Source organism: Streptopelia decaocto, assembly GCF_964273445.1.
Source record: "Streptopelia decaocto genome assembly, chromosome: 7".
NCBI classification, from domain to species: domain Eukaryota; kingdom Metazoa; phylum Chordata; class Aves; order Columbiformes; family Columbidae; genus Streptopelia; species Streptopelia decaocto.
The window spans coordinates 29189131-29206568 of record NC_138661.1 but is presented as its reverse complement, the minus strand read 5'-3'; the positions used below and the strand labels follow the sequence as shown (position 1 = coordinate 29206568).

The 17438-nt window shown below is 38.9% G+C and overlaps 1 protein-coding gene across 8 annotated transcripts in view; it reads right to left on the bottom strand.

Annotated features, from left to right (window-relative positions):
• HEATR5A (HEAT repeat containing 5A) overlaps positions 1–14131 on the bottom strand; it is a 67300-nt gene extending 53169 nt beyond the window's left edge. For 7 of the 8 annotated variants that reach the window (XM_082058470.1, XM_082058472.1, XM_082058471.1 and 4 more), the window contains exons 1-4: positions 13977–14131; positions 4620–4705; positions 2885–3114; positions 1624–1835 (exon numbers count right to left, since the gene is read on the bottom strand). In XM_082058470.1, coding sequence (XP_081914596.1) covers positions 1624–1835; positions 2885–3010 — 338 coding nt within the window. In that variant the 5' untranslated portion in view covers positions 3011–3114; positions 4620–4705; positions 13977–14131. Of the gene's footprint in view, positions 1–1623; positions 1836–2884; positions 3115–4619; positions 4706–13976 lie in introns of those variants that run through there. The other variant, XM_082058476.1, reaches the window with a different exon arrangement.
• Between the last annotated feature and the right edge of the window lie 3307 nt (positions 14132–17438).

Below are 17438 nucleotides of genomic sequence, written 5' to 3'. Positions count from 1 at the left end.
AAAAAAATATTATGATATTGGAAAATACAACTGATTCCTTGCAAAAATCTGTTTTCAGGAAACTTCACATGGGTTGTTCAGAAACAGGATGAGCCTGTGAAGCAAAGGTGGACGACAGATTCTGCTCTGCTTTGTATACTGTATCATTAATGCACAATGATATTTTACTACCTCTACCTTTAATTTTCTTCGCCATGGTGAAAGATGTGCGTTGTTTCAGGAATGAAGGTTATTAATAATATTTCTGCACCTTAAGATTTGTTTTCACATCCTGCAATAATAGTAGACGTTTCTGTCTTTTGGCTAGGCTCTAGGCAGTTAGTTACAAACAGTTCAGATGTTTCTAACTATATCTGGTTTCCTAGCTGGATTAAGAATTATACTCAATAGCTGTGTTTTGCATCTGGACTTTTACTTCTGCTTTACTGCAGTATATTTACAGCAGTATATTTACCTTCTCTTTGTTTTTCAAACACCTGCCCCCTCAGAACTCTGTTATCCATTGCTGGTATTCTCCATGTCCTGATTTTCAGTTGTCTGGCTGGAGATCACCAACTGCCTTCTACCCTTTTGCTTCTTGCTGCACACATACAATATCTCATACTACCACATTCTTTGTTTTATCATCCGTCATAAGTTACATATGAAAAGTTTTCTTCAACTTTTTTGTAACAAGCAGTATTTGTTTGACTTGCTGTAAAGCAAGGTTTCTTCAATATGGCAATATGTATTGCAAGCTGCTTTTGTCCTCTCACTGAACAAAAACCAGCCTCAGTTTACCCTAATACAATACAGTATACTATGGTCATATACTTCTGACTGACAGCAACAAGGTCAGCCTTCCTACAGTCCTAAATGAATTAATTTGGCCTAGCTTTCAAATCACTCAAGGAATTTATTTCCAGTGGATCCAGCAAATACTAGCTAGCTAGGTCAAATTTTGTTCTCAGATACACAGCCTACACAGACTCCCATTAGTCACCAGTTGCCTCTCTGTTAAATACTTCAAAGGTAATGTGTTTTTAAAGCATTTTAATGTGATTGACTTTATGTTATATTTATGTGAATCATAACAAGAAACTTCTAAATAAGGAGAAAAAATATATTTTAAGCTTATTAAACTTTCAAGGGCAATTTAAGGTTGTAAAGCGCTGACCACACTTCCCCCCCCGCACCATGCAACTGAACTTCTTACTCAAACCTTTCCAGTAAAGATACAGAAAGGAATATATAAAATGCTACCCGAGTACTTAACCACTCATAATTCTGCTCTCAAGGCAGCATATATTAAAGGATTAAACCAAAATTGTTATAATACCTAGAGGGAAGGAAGCAATTTGAGTTTTGTTTCAGATCAATTCAGTTTCTCTTTGTAATACTCAGGTCTAAAAATGTTGGAGATGTAACACCAAAGAAAAAATTACTTTTACAGATGGATACACCCACAATAATGATACTAATCAGGGATGCTCCCAAATTCCGTGTGTCATATGGTACAAACTTCTACTGGACAATGGGCAGACATGAGGGAGCACACCCTCTGCTACATTAACTTCTCACCATGTAAATCTGCCTCTCTCATTATTACTGAATTTGAAGTTTGAGGTTAAAAAAGATACTTACAGTTTCGTAGGCAGATAACTTGGTGAATCATCTTTACTCCGAATGAGTTCATTGCATTTGTCAATTGTTTGGTAAACAGAAAAAGTGTCTCCAGTGCTATAAAGTACAGCTAAATTCTTGGCAACAAGCCGTCTGGTAGGAGGTCCTGGTGAGTTGTTTAATAAAGAAGTCAACTGTTCAACCAGTATCTTCTGGTTTTCCCTTATATCAGCCTGGAAATAAAATCAGTAACCAGTTATATTTCAGCTAAATTTAAAAGTGAAAGATAACTAATGCTAATTCTCTTTACTTTTCATTATTACCATTCTGATACTCTGGCATTCTTAATTAAAAATGAACATTTTATTGCACCTTTCTACTTAAAGCCATCTCAAATACATGATTATTTTATTCTTATTTTTTTTAAAACACATTTTGCAGAGCATAATTATTTCTAGTAGCATTTCAGGAGTATTTTCCCCATGGCACTTGAATCATTATATCTTGCTAAAACAAAATCGTCATTTCTTGCTTCTTTTATGTCCATTTTAAAATAGAAAAATTTGTAGAAATATGGTAATTTAAGTATGAAGGAAGAACTTCAGCAGAATTTCAAGAAGTTGAGCATTGGAATGGAAAGAAGTTCCCTTAAAATAATAATGTATTTCAGTATTATCTCAATTTTTAAATCCTCTTAAAAAAAAATAAAGAGCCTGGCTCTGTATTCCATTTACATATTTTAACACAAATAACATAACTCTTCAATAGCATTACCTAGGTTGGTTTACTGTTCACTACCCACGTATGTTATTTAATATACACTAAACAGTGAACAAAACAATCGGACAGTTGGCTGGAAACATGATTAGGAAAATATAAAGCAAAGAGAAAGTTGTTAAATTCTTGCTTGCTAGACAACAAATAAATAATTTGCCATGCTAGGTGGATGCATGACTGCCATTCTTCATCATCGGGTCACAAAATCTTGCAGTAATAATCTGAGTTAAAAAATAATGAACTAAAAAAAAAAAAATCACTTAATGCTTATTTCTTAAATACCTTTCATTGGATAAGTGGCTCTGCCCCTTGAAAGACTGTGATCAAAAACTTGTAACTTCTAGAAAGTTGCTGCTAATACTGAACGAGCTTTCATTGTGTGTATGTAAAAGACATGAAGCAAATGAAAGTGAAAACTGCTCTTTTTTTTAAAATAAAATAACAAAAAAGACAGACAGAAATAGCTCTATAACATGTTTTTCTTGTCAAGTCTCATTATACTTACTCTGCTAGTCACTGGTAAAAGTTTTTCCAAAAACTGTAACCATTCAAAAATGAACTCTGCTTTTTGAAATTCACCAAGCTGATTATACGCTTCTTCATTAAGGAGTAAACTGTGAGCTAACTCCATTCCTTGAAATTTTCCTCAAATACCGTAGAATAATGAAAAAAAAAAATAAAAAAAATATATATATATATGTGTATATATGGTGACTGAATCAGAAGTTTAAACACCTAAACAGAAAAAGGAAAAACAAAATTACCAGCAAGTCAGTGATCATATTATACTTATGCTTGACTTATTAATACTAAACTTTCAAAAGAACACTTAATATTAAAAAAAATACAGCGGTTTTATTTAGGTGGCTTTAGTAATACTCAATGGTTTTGGAAATTTAATAATGGTATTGATGTCATTATGAATTAAATATACTTCAGAAAAATAAGAGGGATTCTCACTGAGCTATTTTTTTCTTCATCTTGTTTTGCATGAGCAAGGTTTACCAGGACTTGGTCATGTGTATACCTGAAAGTAAGGATCATTTGTCCCGAGACATAATGACTTTTGCGACATAGAATTAAGTGCAACAACAGCAGTAACCTACACCTAGGAAACTCATGTTAATTATATTCACAAATATAAATGATAACATCTTGTTCAAACACTTTATGTATTTTCAATGTCAAGCAAGGCGTAAATAAAAAACAGAACTTAATTACTGAACAAACCACTAATGCTTAAAAAAAAAAAAGCAAAACAAAACAAAACCACAAAAAAACACACAAAACCCAACCCAACTCCAAAAAAAAGACAAAACAACACATACCTGAAAAAAGGATGTTTCAAAAACTATATTTTACTTATGTATCTCAGACTATTTTGGAAATTTCCACATTGTCAATATTCATAACTAGAAGCATTGCCCCACTATTTAAATGTCCTATAGCCTCAAACTACAAAATATAATATTCTGTATGCTTTGCAAACAAAAACAGTCAAGGAGATTCTGGTAAAATGTCAACTGTAATTTAAACTCCCAAACAAATTATCCTTTCTCGAGGTCACTGAGGTTGCTGAACACACATATTTTTCCTGTGCAGTAACAATATTATAGTGTAAAATGATCCATCAAACAGCAAACGTGCAATACAAAGCAATGCTAAATAATTCAGTACTCTGATTGCCATCAACTGCACAGCAGAAGGTTATCTTTACTACTTTCTATACAATTTTATGTAAAATTTACTCACAGAGGAAATCAGCCACATCTAATTGACTATAATGAATGGTCACTTCAAATGTACCTGAAATCCCAAACAGGCTGACAAGGCACCACACTGTAAAATGGCAACTGGGGATAAATATACATACCTAAGTATACCTGTGTGTATTTAACCCGCGTAGGTACAACAAATGTTCACAATTTACCAGTTACCTCACTCCTAGAACACCCACAAAACTCAACTCTATCCTCACATTTTCTGAAACATATAAAAAAGTAGGATTACTTGTGTCATTGGATATTTGAGTAGAATTTCATCACTACTCAGCATGGAAATTACATGAACAGGTCAAAAACCCTCCTTTGTACCTCACCCAAGGCCTGTCCCAATGTCCAGTATATCTAAACCACCTACTACCACAGCAACTGATTCCACATACATACAGAGCTGAGGATTACAACTCATCACTGTTTTCCCCAGCTGAAAAGATCACCGTTCATTGCCACTTAACTTACCCAGCAGATAATTTCTCCTCATTGTAAAAACTGTCTCTCTGCTGCTCCAGGTTCTTGGACAAAGGATGTCAAGAGCTTGAGATTTTCTAGGAAAACAGTTAACACAAAAATCAGCTTTTAAAAAGCACATGAAATACAAGTGTCTGCTCTACAAAAAAAAAACAAGAATTCCAAAGTCTGCCATACTGACAATTTTTATTAGCTAATAGGCCACCGAAAGGCACTAAGTTCCACAAATATTATTGGCTATTGGTATATTGCATTTGAATTGGGCCAACTCATCATATTCACCATGCAATTTGATTCATTTAACTACTGAAACCACCTTTCTTATTTGTGTCTTAATTCAGATTAATTCTAAAACAAACAAAAAAACTAAGCTCAGACAGCATAATACTATAATTATTTTCTCGAATGATGATTTCAGTGCCTTCATCTGACTTGATATATCTAAAAAGCATAAGTGGAAAATATTTATTATATTAATCTGGAATGCTATCACGAATGACCATCTCCTTATCGTTAAGTCATAAGAATACAACAGCATTCACGTCTAAATCAACAACCAGCAGAGCTGGCAAAGGTGAGTCAACTGTTCTGAAACATTCGTGTACAATAATACTGATACAAAAAGACATGAGGATTATCAGTCCGTTCTCCCAGCTCCCAGATATAATTTTAATATTAGAATCAATGGGCAAAAACTTCCCTTTTAAACCTCATTCAACTTGAACTTTGTCTGGCAGGACATGAAATACAGGTTGCATGCTATTTTAAAAGCAATCAGTTTTCAATCAGTCTTTAAAACAATGAAGTTGGGAGTGGATTAAAAGCACATGTAGATTTCAAAGTAATCTAAACTGCTGTCAGGCTGGGGACCCAGCATTCAGCCTGGCAAAGAGAAGGCCCAGGGGGATCTAAGAGCAGCCCTGACAAGGAAAGAGAACCAAGAAGACAAAGACAGGTCCTTTACTGAAGTGTACAGGAGGGAATAATACCAGAAGTATGATAATTGGAAATGGGGAAGGTTCCAACTGAACAGAAAAAAAGCAGCATAAGGATTGCTGGCCACTGGGACAGATGCTGAGAGGCTGCAGAAGACCCTCAGGGGTTTCTAAGACCAGGCTGGACAAAACTCTACGCAACCTGGTCTGAACTCACAGTTTGAGCAAAAGGTTGGACAAAAACAGCTGCTAGGGCCCCTTGCAACCTGGGCACGTCTACATGTTGTCGTTATCCTGCCCAGAACTCACACTGCTGGCATACCTTCTTCTGTTAATGTCAGTCAAAGGTAAAAGTTTATGTTATTCCACTGAAGTTATTATCATAACATGTTTCTTTATATGTGCTACTTCTATTAAGCAAGGATATATTTGCAAAAATCAACTGGAAATTTTTGTTTGGTTGGTTGTTGGTTTTTTGGGGGGGTTTTTTTTTGAATTTTGTAGTCTAATTAAAAAATAAAAACATTGTGGTGTAGTTGCTGATCTTTATAATGAACACCTGCTAATTAACATAGCTAGAAACAGAAGCATTTCTCAGAGGGAAGACTATCAGTTCTGAATTACAGAGGCTGATTGTTCATTATGCAAGATTTAGTTTTGTAGAAACTGAGAACTAAACACTCAGGAGAAGAAAAAAAAAAGATCACAGACCTGATCTTTCCAGTGCTGGCCAACAAACAAACCCTGGCTCCATGAAGCTACATATGAAGCAGTACACTCTACATCCTATCAAAAAAACTTATCCCAGACACCTACTGAGACACCCTTTAATGAGCTGTAAACCTGCACACCAGAGAAACTTATGAAGCTTCAAAAATAATAATAAAAAAGGGCACAGGCATACAACCTTGTGAGAAGAAAAGTAAGAATGTAAGGAATCAAGTTTTTACTGCAACATGTTGGTTTTGCAGCCATACTGGAGAGCAGTACAAAAGGCACGGTGCTTGCAAGGCTCTGCAAAGCAGCATGAGGACAGAATGTGAGGATGAGCTGGGTTTGATTAATATTAAATATGTCCTTGCTATGTGTGCCAAGACGTTACTGGGCAATTTCTAAATGCAGAAGGAAACACCAAACCTAACCTAAACACATACAGACCAGACAAGGGTGCAGCTCTGTCTGCTCCACCCTGCAGAGCCACAGGGTGGGCCGGGCAAGCAAGGCCAGAGACCAAATGTGATGCCAGTGGTTGTGGGTATTACAGGGTCTTGAACATCCTCACACACCGGTAAATGCAAGTACAAGCTAAGCACACAAAGATGCATCCAAATCTACATGACACCCATGTTTAAAAATGTTGAATTATTTGAAAGTCCCTTTCCCCTGATGTTAGGATTTGATCCTTCTCAATCTGAAAAGAAACCTGGAAAAATAAATATGAAATTTCATTGAATGAAGCACATGCTAAGCCATCAATAAAAATGAAAAGGCATACATGGCTGATAAAAGTCTGAGTTTCCTAGCTAGCACGCCATACCATCCTTCTGGTTTTGTCTTTAAATAACTGAAGTAATTACAAGATTTGCTTTCCCATCAGTGCTACAAGAGCAGACGAAAAAAAAATAATCCCCCTTTTTTTCCTATGAGGCATTTATTTTACATTTATCCTATGCTACAAAACTGTCACAAAGATTTATTGGACAAGACAGAAGTTGTTCCTACTTATTACCGATGAAAAATTCTTCATTCGCCGACTGCCAATTTGGCAAGCAGAATTGTCCAAGACTGATTAGAAAAGAGCTCAGAAAAGCTCTTAGAACAAGCACTGGATGGAATGCTGCCCTGTAAATTGAAAGGAATACAGGGTAAAGCAAGCATTAAAAGACAATAGCAATTGAGTTTCAAAAGTCCTGATAAACCACAAACAGAAAAAAGGGACTTTTAGTCTTTTTTTTTTTTTTTTTTAAAAAAAAAAAAAAAAGAAAAAAAAAAGGTGACTGAGCCAGGGTAAGACTGATCTGGATAGATCTGGATAGATCTGGATAGCTGCCTTTAGCAACTGGCTTTAAAATATGAGAACCAACAGATCACTCATGACAAAGGTATAGCAGAGCCAAAAAAAAAGGATGAAATTCAAAACAGATCCGTTACATGTATCAAGATTGTTCTGAGACAGCCAATCTCCTCAGGCTTTAAAAGCTGAGGGAAACAGTCCATAGGCTTGTTATTTCTTTCATATGAAAGCCTAAGACAAAAATTAATACATAACAAATGGAAAACTACAAGCAGAAGTGGTAACTTAAAGAATTTTACTTTTCCCCTTCCTTCTGCCTCATAGCATATTTTGTGTCTTGAAAAACAAAAACAAAAAAGTAATCTGCAATAAAGCAGACTCCTAAGTGATCTCCCACTAAAAAAATTAAGCCTTTAAATTATGACTCATCATTTCAAGAGAGATCAACACAAGTAATGGAAGCTACTGCACAGATCAAGTATGTACTTACATATGTATTTTCTTTTAAGAACTGCTCCAGCAGTTTGTCTCTCTTTGCAAGGAACAAGTGCTGCTCAAACAGAAATCAGACCAACCCAAGATGTCTGAGTATGATACCGAGATGAAGATCTAGTATACAATCTAGCTGAGGATCTAGCTCCTTTACATCTACTATGCAGGGAAGAAAATAAAGTGTCCCATAACTTATACTAAAAATAATCATTAATATTTTTCTAATCTCACAGTATTAAAATGATTCTGTAGTACATCTGTTACACAGCATAAAGATAATAAACCTGACATGTTCGAATTTGTACCAAACACTAGTCTATCAGAGAAGTAAAAAGGACATTATTCTTCTAAGAAATGACCACTGTCACTCATTGCCAGTAATGAGTAATAGTAAAAATGAGTAACAGTAATGAGTAAGATTTAAAAATGACCAGTAATAACTACCAGTGTTTTCATAACAGCTGCCACTGAACTGACTACACAATCATTGCCATAACCATCATACTGCTGAAAAACAGCGCTGAAGCACATTGACTAGCTTCAAGTTGTCCTTCACTGCATCACAGTGGTATTTTAACTGACTTCAAAATCCTAGGTTTTTTTTCCTCAGAAAGCAAGATTTATTACCATCTATTTAACAAGAAAACCAATACATTTAAGAGAAAGCCTTCCAGCCTGACATGTTCAGTTCTAGTCATTAACAGTTGAGATCAATGTTACTCCTGCAGCACTGTTTTAAAAGTTTAATGGGATGATCGCTACCCGTGCGGTTGAGCAGACTGCAGGCCAAGCCGGTCAATGCGCAGGCCTGTGTTAAGCCCTTGCACGTACCTGTTTAGAGCGTCTCCCAAACATAAACAGAACTCCTGCCCAGCTCCCTTGGGTTTATTCTGACACAAGAAACAGAGTACGATGCTCTTTTTGCAAGCTGGGCTGAAAAAACACCTTAAAGCACCAGCCAAATTCAGCTATTAATGAACGAAACGTAAACCAAAGTCCAACAGCTACCATATGTCATTTATGGTAGTAGGCAAACATCAGGAGGCAGGGAGGCCTGGAGAAGGCAAAAAGTGCAAGATCAAACTCCCAGCAACTTCAAAAGCAAGATCCAATTGCCCAGGGAAGGAAGCATCGAGTTGTTTTCAGCTGTAACTAGAATTTCTAGCACACAAAGAAATCATCTGATTTCCATAAACTACAATGACAGACTCTTAATAATTTAATAAGAAGTAAATTCTGATTATTTTGGTGCCAAGAACTAAAATCCCAGCTTGAAAAAAAAAAGCTGACAATTTCATGCGTCCTTTCACTGCTTTCTTGCATGTAGTTTCAAATAAAACATACAAGGAAATTTGGGGCATTGCAGCACCAAGACACCAAAGGAAGGAGAAGAAAAAAAAAGAGAGAGAAAGGAAGAAAAATTTAACTCCCCTGGAGACTGCTTCTGTCTTTAGCATTGGTATGTTGAATTGATTAAACTCTCGATAAGGAAGACTATGAAAAGGTTATGAAACCAGAGCCCAGTCTTTCAATGCATACACAGACATGCTTCAGTTTATCAGTGATCGGTCGCATCAATTCGGACCGAATTACTCCTTGACATCAATTAGACTTGATTTCTTTTCATCCAAAATTAATATGCCATAAGGATCCAGGTATTTTGCGGTGTTATGTTATACTGGTCAGCAGTGGGGAAATTTGAAGCCAAGCACAGAGATGGTGGGACTGACTGAGATGTTTGACAGAGGTTTGCAAGAACAGGCCATGAGAGAAAGTCATCACAAGACCGCAACTCCGTGCACACAGAAAAAGAGCATCAGGCCATGGAGAAGAAGGTCAAGGATTTTAAGACTTTTAAATCCAGCAGAACTGTAACTCTTAATACCAGATTTTAAGTGCCCTAGCACATGAAAAACACACCAGATAGTAAATCTGACAGTTGAGTACCTGTCTGTTTTAGTACATACTCTGTTATGAAGGGATTCAATTCCACTCACAAATAGAGCTACCTTTCTTCTTAAATAAAAATATGTACACACTTGCATCACATGCTTATCCCAAAGAGCAAAAAGCAATGAAGAATGTTTGACTATGAGCAATAAAAAATAACAGATTATTACACAACCATCCATTTCCTCTAATTACTGCGGAAGATTTCAGATCGGGACAACTTCCACTTACATTATATTTTTGCATGCAATTATCCAGCTTAGAAACATGATTCTGAAATCATAGATGTTGAAACAAGAACCCTTTCTTTCAGGCTCTTTGCTTAAAAGTGTTCCAGACTAAGCAATGTGCCCCAGGAAAATTATGCATCTATTCTACCACTGAAAATTTGGCAGCATTTGCGCAGGTACTTGTTAAAGATGCAATCCAAGTGCATCTTCATATACTGCATCTTCCATGTAGGTCTTGCCATATTCACACCGCATTTCACGCTGTGCTACAGAACAAATATCAGGCAGCCCGAACAGAATTCCTGTTAGTTTCTCAGCTATTTTCATCTGTGTTGAAAAACAAAAGGGCTGTATTTTGATGTTTTGTGAACAATAATGCTCACACAAAGTACTTGTTTAGTCCCACAGGGATAGTTCCAAATGACTGGCTTTCCTGGAAAAATGCTCATCAAATGCTATTGATTTTCAAGTTTCAGAAGAATCACCCTGTATCTGAAAAAGCAACAAAGCTTAAAGGCAACAAAGATCTAAGTGAAATCTATCAGAATCCTTGTTCTGGGCTTGCTGCTTTTAAAAAATATTCACACAAAGAATGTGACCACCCACAACCCTCATACATAATGGTGACATTGATAAGAACTACAACACAATATACATTTGCTGAAGTGTGAAAGAAATGAGAATACAATGTCTTCTAGGAATGCTGAATTATTTCTGTGAAGTTTTGAGGACAAAGCTTGACATAACTGGAGAAAAAAACCCTGAAAAAAATGTGCTTGGAAATGCAATAGCTGTTGAAGCAACGCAAAGCATTCAGGACATTTTTTAAAACTCAGATTTTGGAAGACGCTCATTCATCACGTTAAAAAGTAGATATACTTTGCTTTCATGTTTTTTATCATTGCTTTAAATCTCCACATGAGAAGAACTGTTCCAGGAAACCAAGAAACAGCTACTTTCAGTTATTGAGAAATACCAACCAGCCATTTCCTGAGCCCCAGAGCAGATGCTACCAGCACACTCCATCCCCCCTTGCACCCACAACTCCTGAGTATGAGTTCGGTTCATTGCTGAAGGTTTCAGTCAAAACATAAACTTGGCTCTATTAAAGGGACCTCTGAACATGATTTTATTTATAGGCAATCTGGCAAACTGCATATAAATAATTAAACAATACTTCTAATAGTTAGAAAAATAGTATCATGTCTGGAAACCTGATTCTGACAAAGTGAGTTTAAAGGATTTTTTTTTTCCAAAAAAAATGGATTAACTAAACTTCAAAAAAAAAAAAACTAGCTTCAGTCTGAACAAAAATGCACATAGTGCTTTGGTTTTATTTCTTTGCAGGTTTGTAAGCTGGTGTGATAGCAAAGCAAGTACATAAAAAACACGAGTATAAAAATTCACCTAAATCCTAACAATAATTTCAATTTATCTCTGAACATCGCTTTATTCTTGACAATGTTGTAAATGATATTGTTTATCTAACATAGACAAAATATATCAAACTGAGTATAGTGACAGGGCTTTTTTGATCACAATGACAGGAGTTTCATGAAATTAAGTTCTTTGTTAAAATGTTAAATTGACTCACAGTAGGTGATATATATGCATATGGATAAACCAAAGCACAGGTTGATTTTAGTACCATTAAGGTAAATGTGGAATACAGTCCAGCTTAGAATCAAATTAAACCAAGGGACATTTTTGCTGAATGTTCCTTGAAATCCCAGAAAAGTATACTTATTTTTCCTGAAAATGACTATAGCTATCATAGTACTATGATAGACTTCAACTGCACTGATATCAACACAGAAATTCTGCAGCAGCAGAAGCCCTCGCAGGTGTATACTCCGCAGGAGACTTGTTTGGCAGATCAGAGACCACTATCCAGAAATAAATCACTGACATACCTCACTGCAATGGTTGATTCCCTAGATGCTTTAAATGGCTGTTCTCCAATGAAAACTCCAAGGCAGCTCAAAAAATGTAACTGCATAGGGATTTCTTGATTTTTTATTTTGTGTTGTAGATGCAAATATAATTCATGTCATTTTTGAGGTTCTGCTTCTTTAAAAAAACAGTAAAAACTGCAAAGGTAAAAACTGAATAGAACAAAGATCCCACAATCAAAAAATGCTTTTGTGAAAAGGTGTTCTAACTTCCTGCCTAATTAGGATGTTCTGAATTTTAAACCAGAAGATCATCAACATTATGAAGTAGTCAGTAACTGACATATTTTACTGACAATAAAAGCAATCCTCTGTTCAGGAATCAAGCAGGAGTTTTCAATATATTGAGAGACTTAGTGTAACATTAAACTGGCTTCCTCTTTCCCCTCACCCCCCTTTAATTGTGTCAAACCACCAGGAACAGGAAAAGAAACCCAAACTTCCTTCAGCACACGACCAGAAGCAATCTATCTTCTGGGCCTTAATTGTTATTTCACACATGAATTAAGAATATCACATGTCATATAGACAAAACACAAAAACATACTATTTCTGAAGACAAGGAGAATATTTCTGGCATATAAGACTAAACTAAAGTTTAGTACAATTCATGGACACAACTATAAACATTTAATCCTACTAAATCAAAACACAAACTTAAAGAAACATTACAAACAATGAATCCAAACTTCCAAAAATATAGAATTTCATTCACACAAGCACAAAGCTGAACTCACCTTATCTTCCTTCCTCCTATCATCCTTCCACCTGTATCTCAATAAATTTTACTCTAACTAAACTTGGACATCTATTATTCTTTCCCTCACTCCAAACTGTCAACACTACCACAACTTCACAGGTTTCACATCCCTGTGCAAAGTCTTTTACCAGTTATATACCGTGGAGTTGCTCCTTGTCCTATCTGGACAGCCAAGAATTCAAACTGCAAAAGCCTGCAATAACACTTTTGCAAGTACTGTGCTACCAAATACTGCCGCCCTTACCTAAAAATGTTCTTAATTAAAAAGATTTCTGAGAAAAGATAAAAACAACCCCTAAAAACATGTACTCTCCGTGTAAGCGAATGCCAAATCCCTCCCTGCAGTCCCAGGAGCCGTGTGGTCGGGCACCAGGCGAACACCCACCCACGCCCGCACCCACTCCCGCTCACCCCAGCCCGCAGGGGTGGTTGTTCTCCCGCCCCTCCCCGTGACATCCCGGCAGCGACACTCGGACGGCCCCACGCGTGTGCCCGGCTTCCCTTCCCCCGCCCCGGCGAGACCTTGCTCCGCTCTCGTCCCGTCCCGGGGCTGAGACCTGCCCCGCAGCGCCGGGGGCCGGGACGGGGCGGGACGGGCGGTGCTGAGGGAGCCCGGGAGCCGCCCGGCTGCCGGCTTTAGCGCCGGCTTCTCTGCCTCAGCCACCCGGGCGGCTTCGGGGGTGATCCAGCACTTTTCAGGCGCAGGCCTCGGGCAGCCCCGGCCGCTCAGCGAGCCCCCCGGCTCCCCTCGGCCCTCCCATCCGCCTGCGCTCCGTGCCGAGCCCGGGCATCCCGTCCCGCCTGCCGGGGGGCTTGCACCCCGCTGGTTTACGGTCATTCCCGTCCTCCTCCCTCCCCGGCGGCTCCGCGCCCTCGCCCAGCCGGCTGCCGAGGCTTCCTGCGCCCCTCTCCTTGCCCCTTCGGGAGCCCATTCCCTGCCTGCCCCGGCGGCTGGGGGGCAGGACCGGCACCTCCGGCACCTCCCGCCCGTCCCGTCCCGTCCCGCCCGCGGTACCTGGCTGGCACAGCTCGGCTTGGCTCGGTTCGCCGCAAGGCTCCCGCGCCGCTCTGCAGGCGGCGGCGGCGACGCTCGGCTCGCTCCGTCCGCCCGCCCGCCCTCCTCCGGCGCGGGGGGGGCGCGGGGACCTGCGCCCGGGCCGCCGCCGCTGCCGCCCGCCGGCGGGGTTGGGCCGGGAGGCCGGAGGGCCCCGCCCTTGCTTAGGGCTGTGCAATCGGGCCCGGAGCCATCGAGCGCCCGCGGCGGCCGGAGCGGGCCTCTGCGCTCCGGGGGGCGGGAGTGGCCCGGGGGGAGCGCGGGGCCCCGGGGCGGTGTCGGGCGGGAGCCGCAACGGCGCGGCGGGGGGCGGAGGGGACCGAGTTGCGGCGCCGGGGCTCGGCAGCCACAGGGGCGCCGTGGCGGGGAGCGAGCTGCTCCTGCTGCAGCGTGAGGGCGGCACAGCCAGGAGCCAGCTCTCTCCCACCGAAAACAACAATAACAAAACCTTCTCAGTGATTTTTTCTTTAAGATATCTGGGTTTTGTTTTTATTTTTGTTTGTTTGTTTGTTTTTTATATGACAGCTCAGTGGCACTGTTGAGATTCGTACCTGGACCTGATGAGAGTCTATCATGACTTCTGATTTTCAGTCCACCCCACAGGCACCCATTTGCGCTTGCTGGAGGGGAACCCTGGCACTACACCAGCACAGTAACATAAACACCTCGTTTATATTCGTAACCGTTTGTCAAGCTCAACATTTGCAAAGGTTGTTACACTTGGTTTTCACCAGTGCAAGCTTTGAACCCAAATCGAGATGGGATCCCAAGCCAACAGGTCATCCTGTATTTTACCAATAGTCAGACACAGGCTCCTCCAGGATTTTCCCCTGGTTTCTTCTACTGCATAGGTGCTCCAACTGAAAGTTTGCTATGCCATTGGGAATTACTTCCACCCTTGAAAGTTTTTGTAAGTGAATTCACTGATCATGAGAAAATTTCTGTTGGGGTGGGGTTCTTTTTCTGAATTCTGCCATCAGAGTTTAAGTCCTGTCTTGATAAGGGGAAAATATGTGTCTCTCAACCATTTTTAGTTTAAAAATAAACAAACAGTAATCTTATTGTAGTTTGGTAGCCGATGCCCAGCCGTGCCTGGATTGTTTTTGCATCCTGCTGACCACCTAGCAGAGCAAACTGGAACGCAGACACCAGGTCGGTTTCTGCTGGCAACAAGTTAGGTACGCTGGATTTAGATTGTTTTCTGCTACTCAGCTGCTGCTACAAAGTTGATGAAGAAATAACCTCCTTTGGAATTAAAGACTGGTTTTGACTAGACAACAAATCCTAAATATGATCTTTTGTCTTATTCCCACTGTATGACATCAGTTTAGCCTCAGAGTGGAAAACCAAGATTTTTCTCCACACACTGTGTTCTCTGGGGCCATCTTCTTTGAAGTGGTCCAAACCATCATGGGGAAGGAATAATGCCTGGGATGCGTAAGCGTAGGAGACAAAATCATGTCTAGCTCTTACATAAGCTTGTAAATTTGTCTTCAAATAGGTTCAATGTGTAAAGTTTACATACAGTGTGATCCTCTGTGAACATCTGTATTCAGTCATGTAGATGATACCACTGAGGAATATTTCAAAGAGTGCACACAGAACTGCCTGATTACATTTTGCAATAGATGCCAAGAGCACCAGGCTGCATTACCATATATGGACACTGGTTTCATTTTTACTAAATTGCCTGTGATAAAAAAACCCACAAGCATTGGTGCATTGACCTTTTACAGAAAAGTTCTGCCAATGGATGTGGTAACAAAGAATTCATAAATGCCTCATACCTGAAGCAGGAAACTATTACCATACTGTATTTCACAGAAATCCACTCTACAGGCTCCTACTGGTGTAAAGGTGTTAACCCCCGGTGTCTAACATACACCCCAGGAAAGTCATTTGCTCAACTAACCTCATTGTGATGAGAACATGAGTTGTTGCTGCTCAACATAAAGCGATCTGCCATTCAGCTTGTGAGAAAGGTCAAATGAACAATTTATATTCAAAGACTGTTGGTGCAATGATGTTTCCATAATGAACTCAGAAATATAAAGGCTGCTCTGGCAGTCCTGAGGTAACAGAAAGACCTGGTAATAGTTCTGAAGGATTTATCCTGTTTAGCTCAGAAACAAATTAACAAACAAAATCTATAATAATTTTTAGAATATTGTTGCTGTTAGTATCATTACTATGATGATTATTCACTCAGTTGTGGTTAACAGGCAGAGACCCACTCAAAATTAGTATCTCATAATGCTGAGTTTTACGTGAGCACAGGGCAAGACAAAATATCACTCAGTAAGAAATACATTCTTGCTCAGTTCTTCCCAAGAATGATCTTTCCCAGCCCCCAATATACATGATATCAGCTCTAAATAATGCTGTGTTAATGCATGACTCATTTGAATTAGTTGGAATAATGAGGAATACTGATGTAGGATGCTCCTCCTATCGACAAGTACATCAGCTTTAGGATTCTTCTGTGTCAGGGGTGCTTACATGAGGGTAAAGAATCTGTATTTATTTGATTTATAGCTAACTTTGATTCCTTAATGTATTTGTTTTTCCTAAATTGGTCAACAGAGTGTTAACCATCCACTGATTCAAATTAGCATCTACTTCAGCAGTAATGCATGCCATATTTATCTTTTCCTTTTTCAGTCTGATATAAAAAGTATTGTAATGCAAGTTTATATATTCTATTCTAAAACAGACAAAAATAGGACAATGAAATGTATTCACCATGTATTAATTCAATTTCCCTTTTCCCCATTAGTCCTGACTGAGCTTCAATAGCAAATTACTTAATAAAATAAGCAATTGGCAAATAATTGCAATACACGAAGCTACTGATTAGTCTTCTTATAAATTAGTCTATTTTGGTAGTGGGTTGACTGATTTAGAGCCTGAATCAGTTCTGCCATGTAAATTCCAGTCATAGAAGAATATCTATACAGGCATATATGCCTGTGAGCTAAATATTTTCTTTCTTACAGCTTTATAATCATCAATGACTCTACAGAAAGAGAAAACAATGTATTCCTTTGAATTCAGTGGGACTGTCTACACATGAGTAAGAATCGCAGGACTAGGGGCCTGATTTAAAGTAGATAAAACATCACCAAATAATTACATAGCAAGCAAACCCAAATTACATTATATTTTAAAATCAGTAAGAAGTAATGTCTTAATTATAAGATTACACTTCTATTTTATTTTTGCAATTATATTGCACAGTCAATAAATCCATTTAAGTACAGAGTCAGACTGTTAAGCCCAGATTCTGCGAACAGTTGCACCATCAGTAACAGGCAAACTACATTTGGCTTTAATCTGAATAAGGTTATTAATCTACTTATAAACATGACAACATGCTCATTTCCAGAGCTGCGGCAGCCCTTAGCAGACGTGGCTGTCCACCAG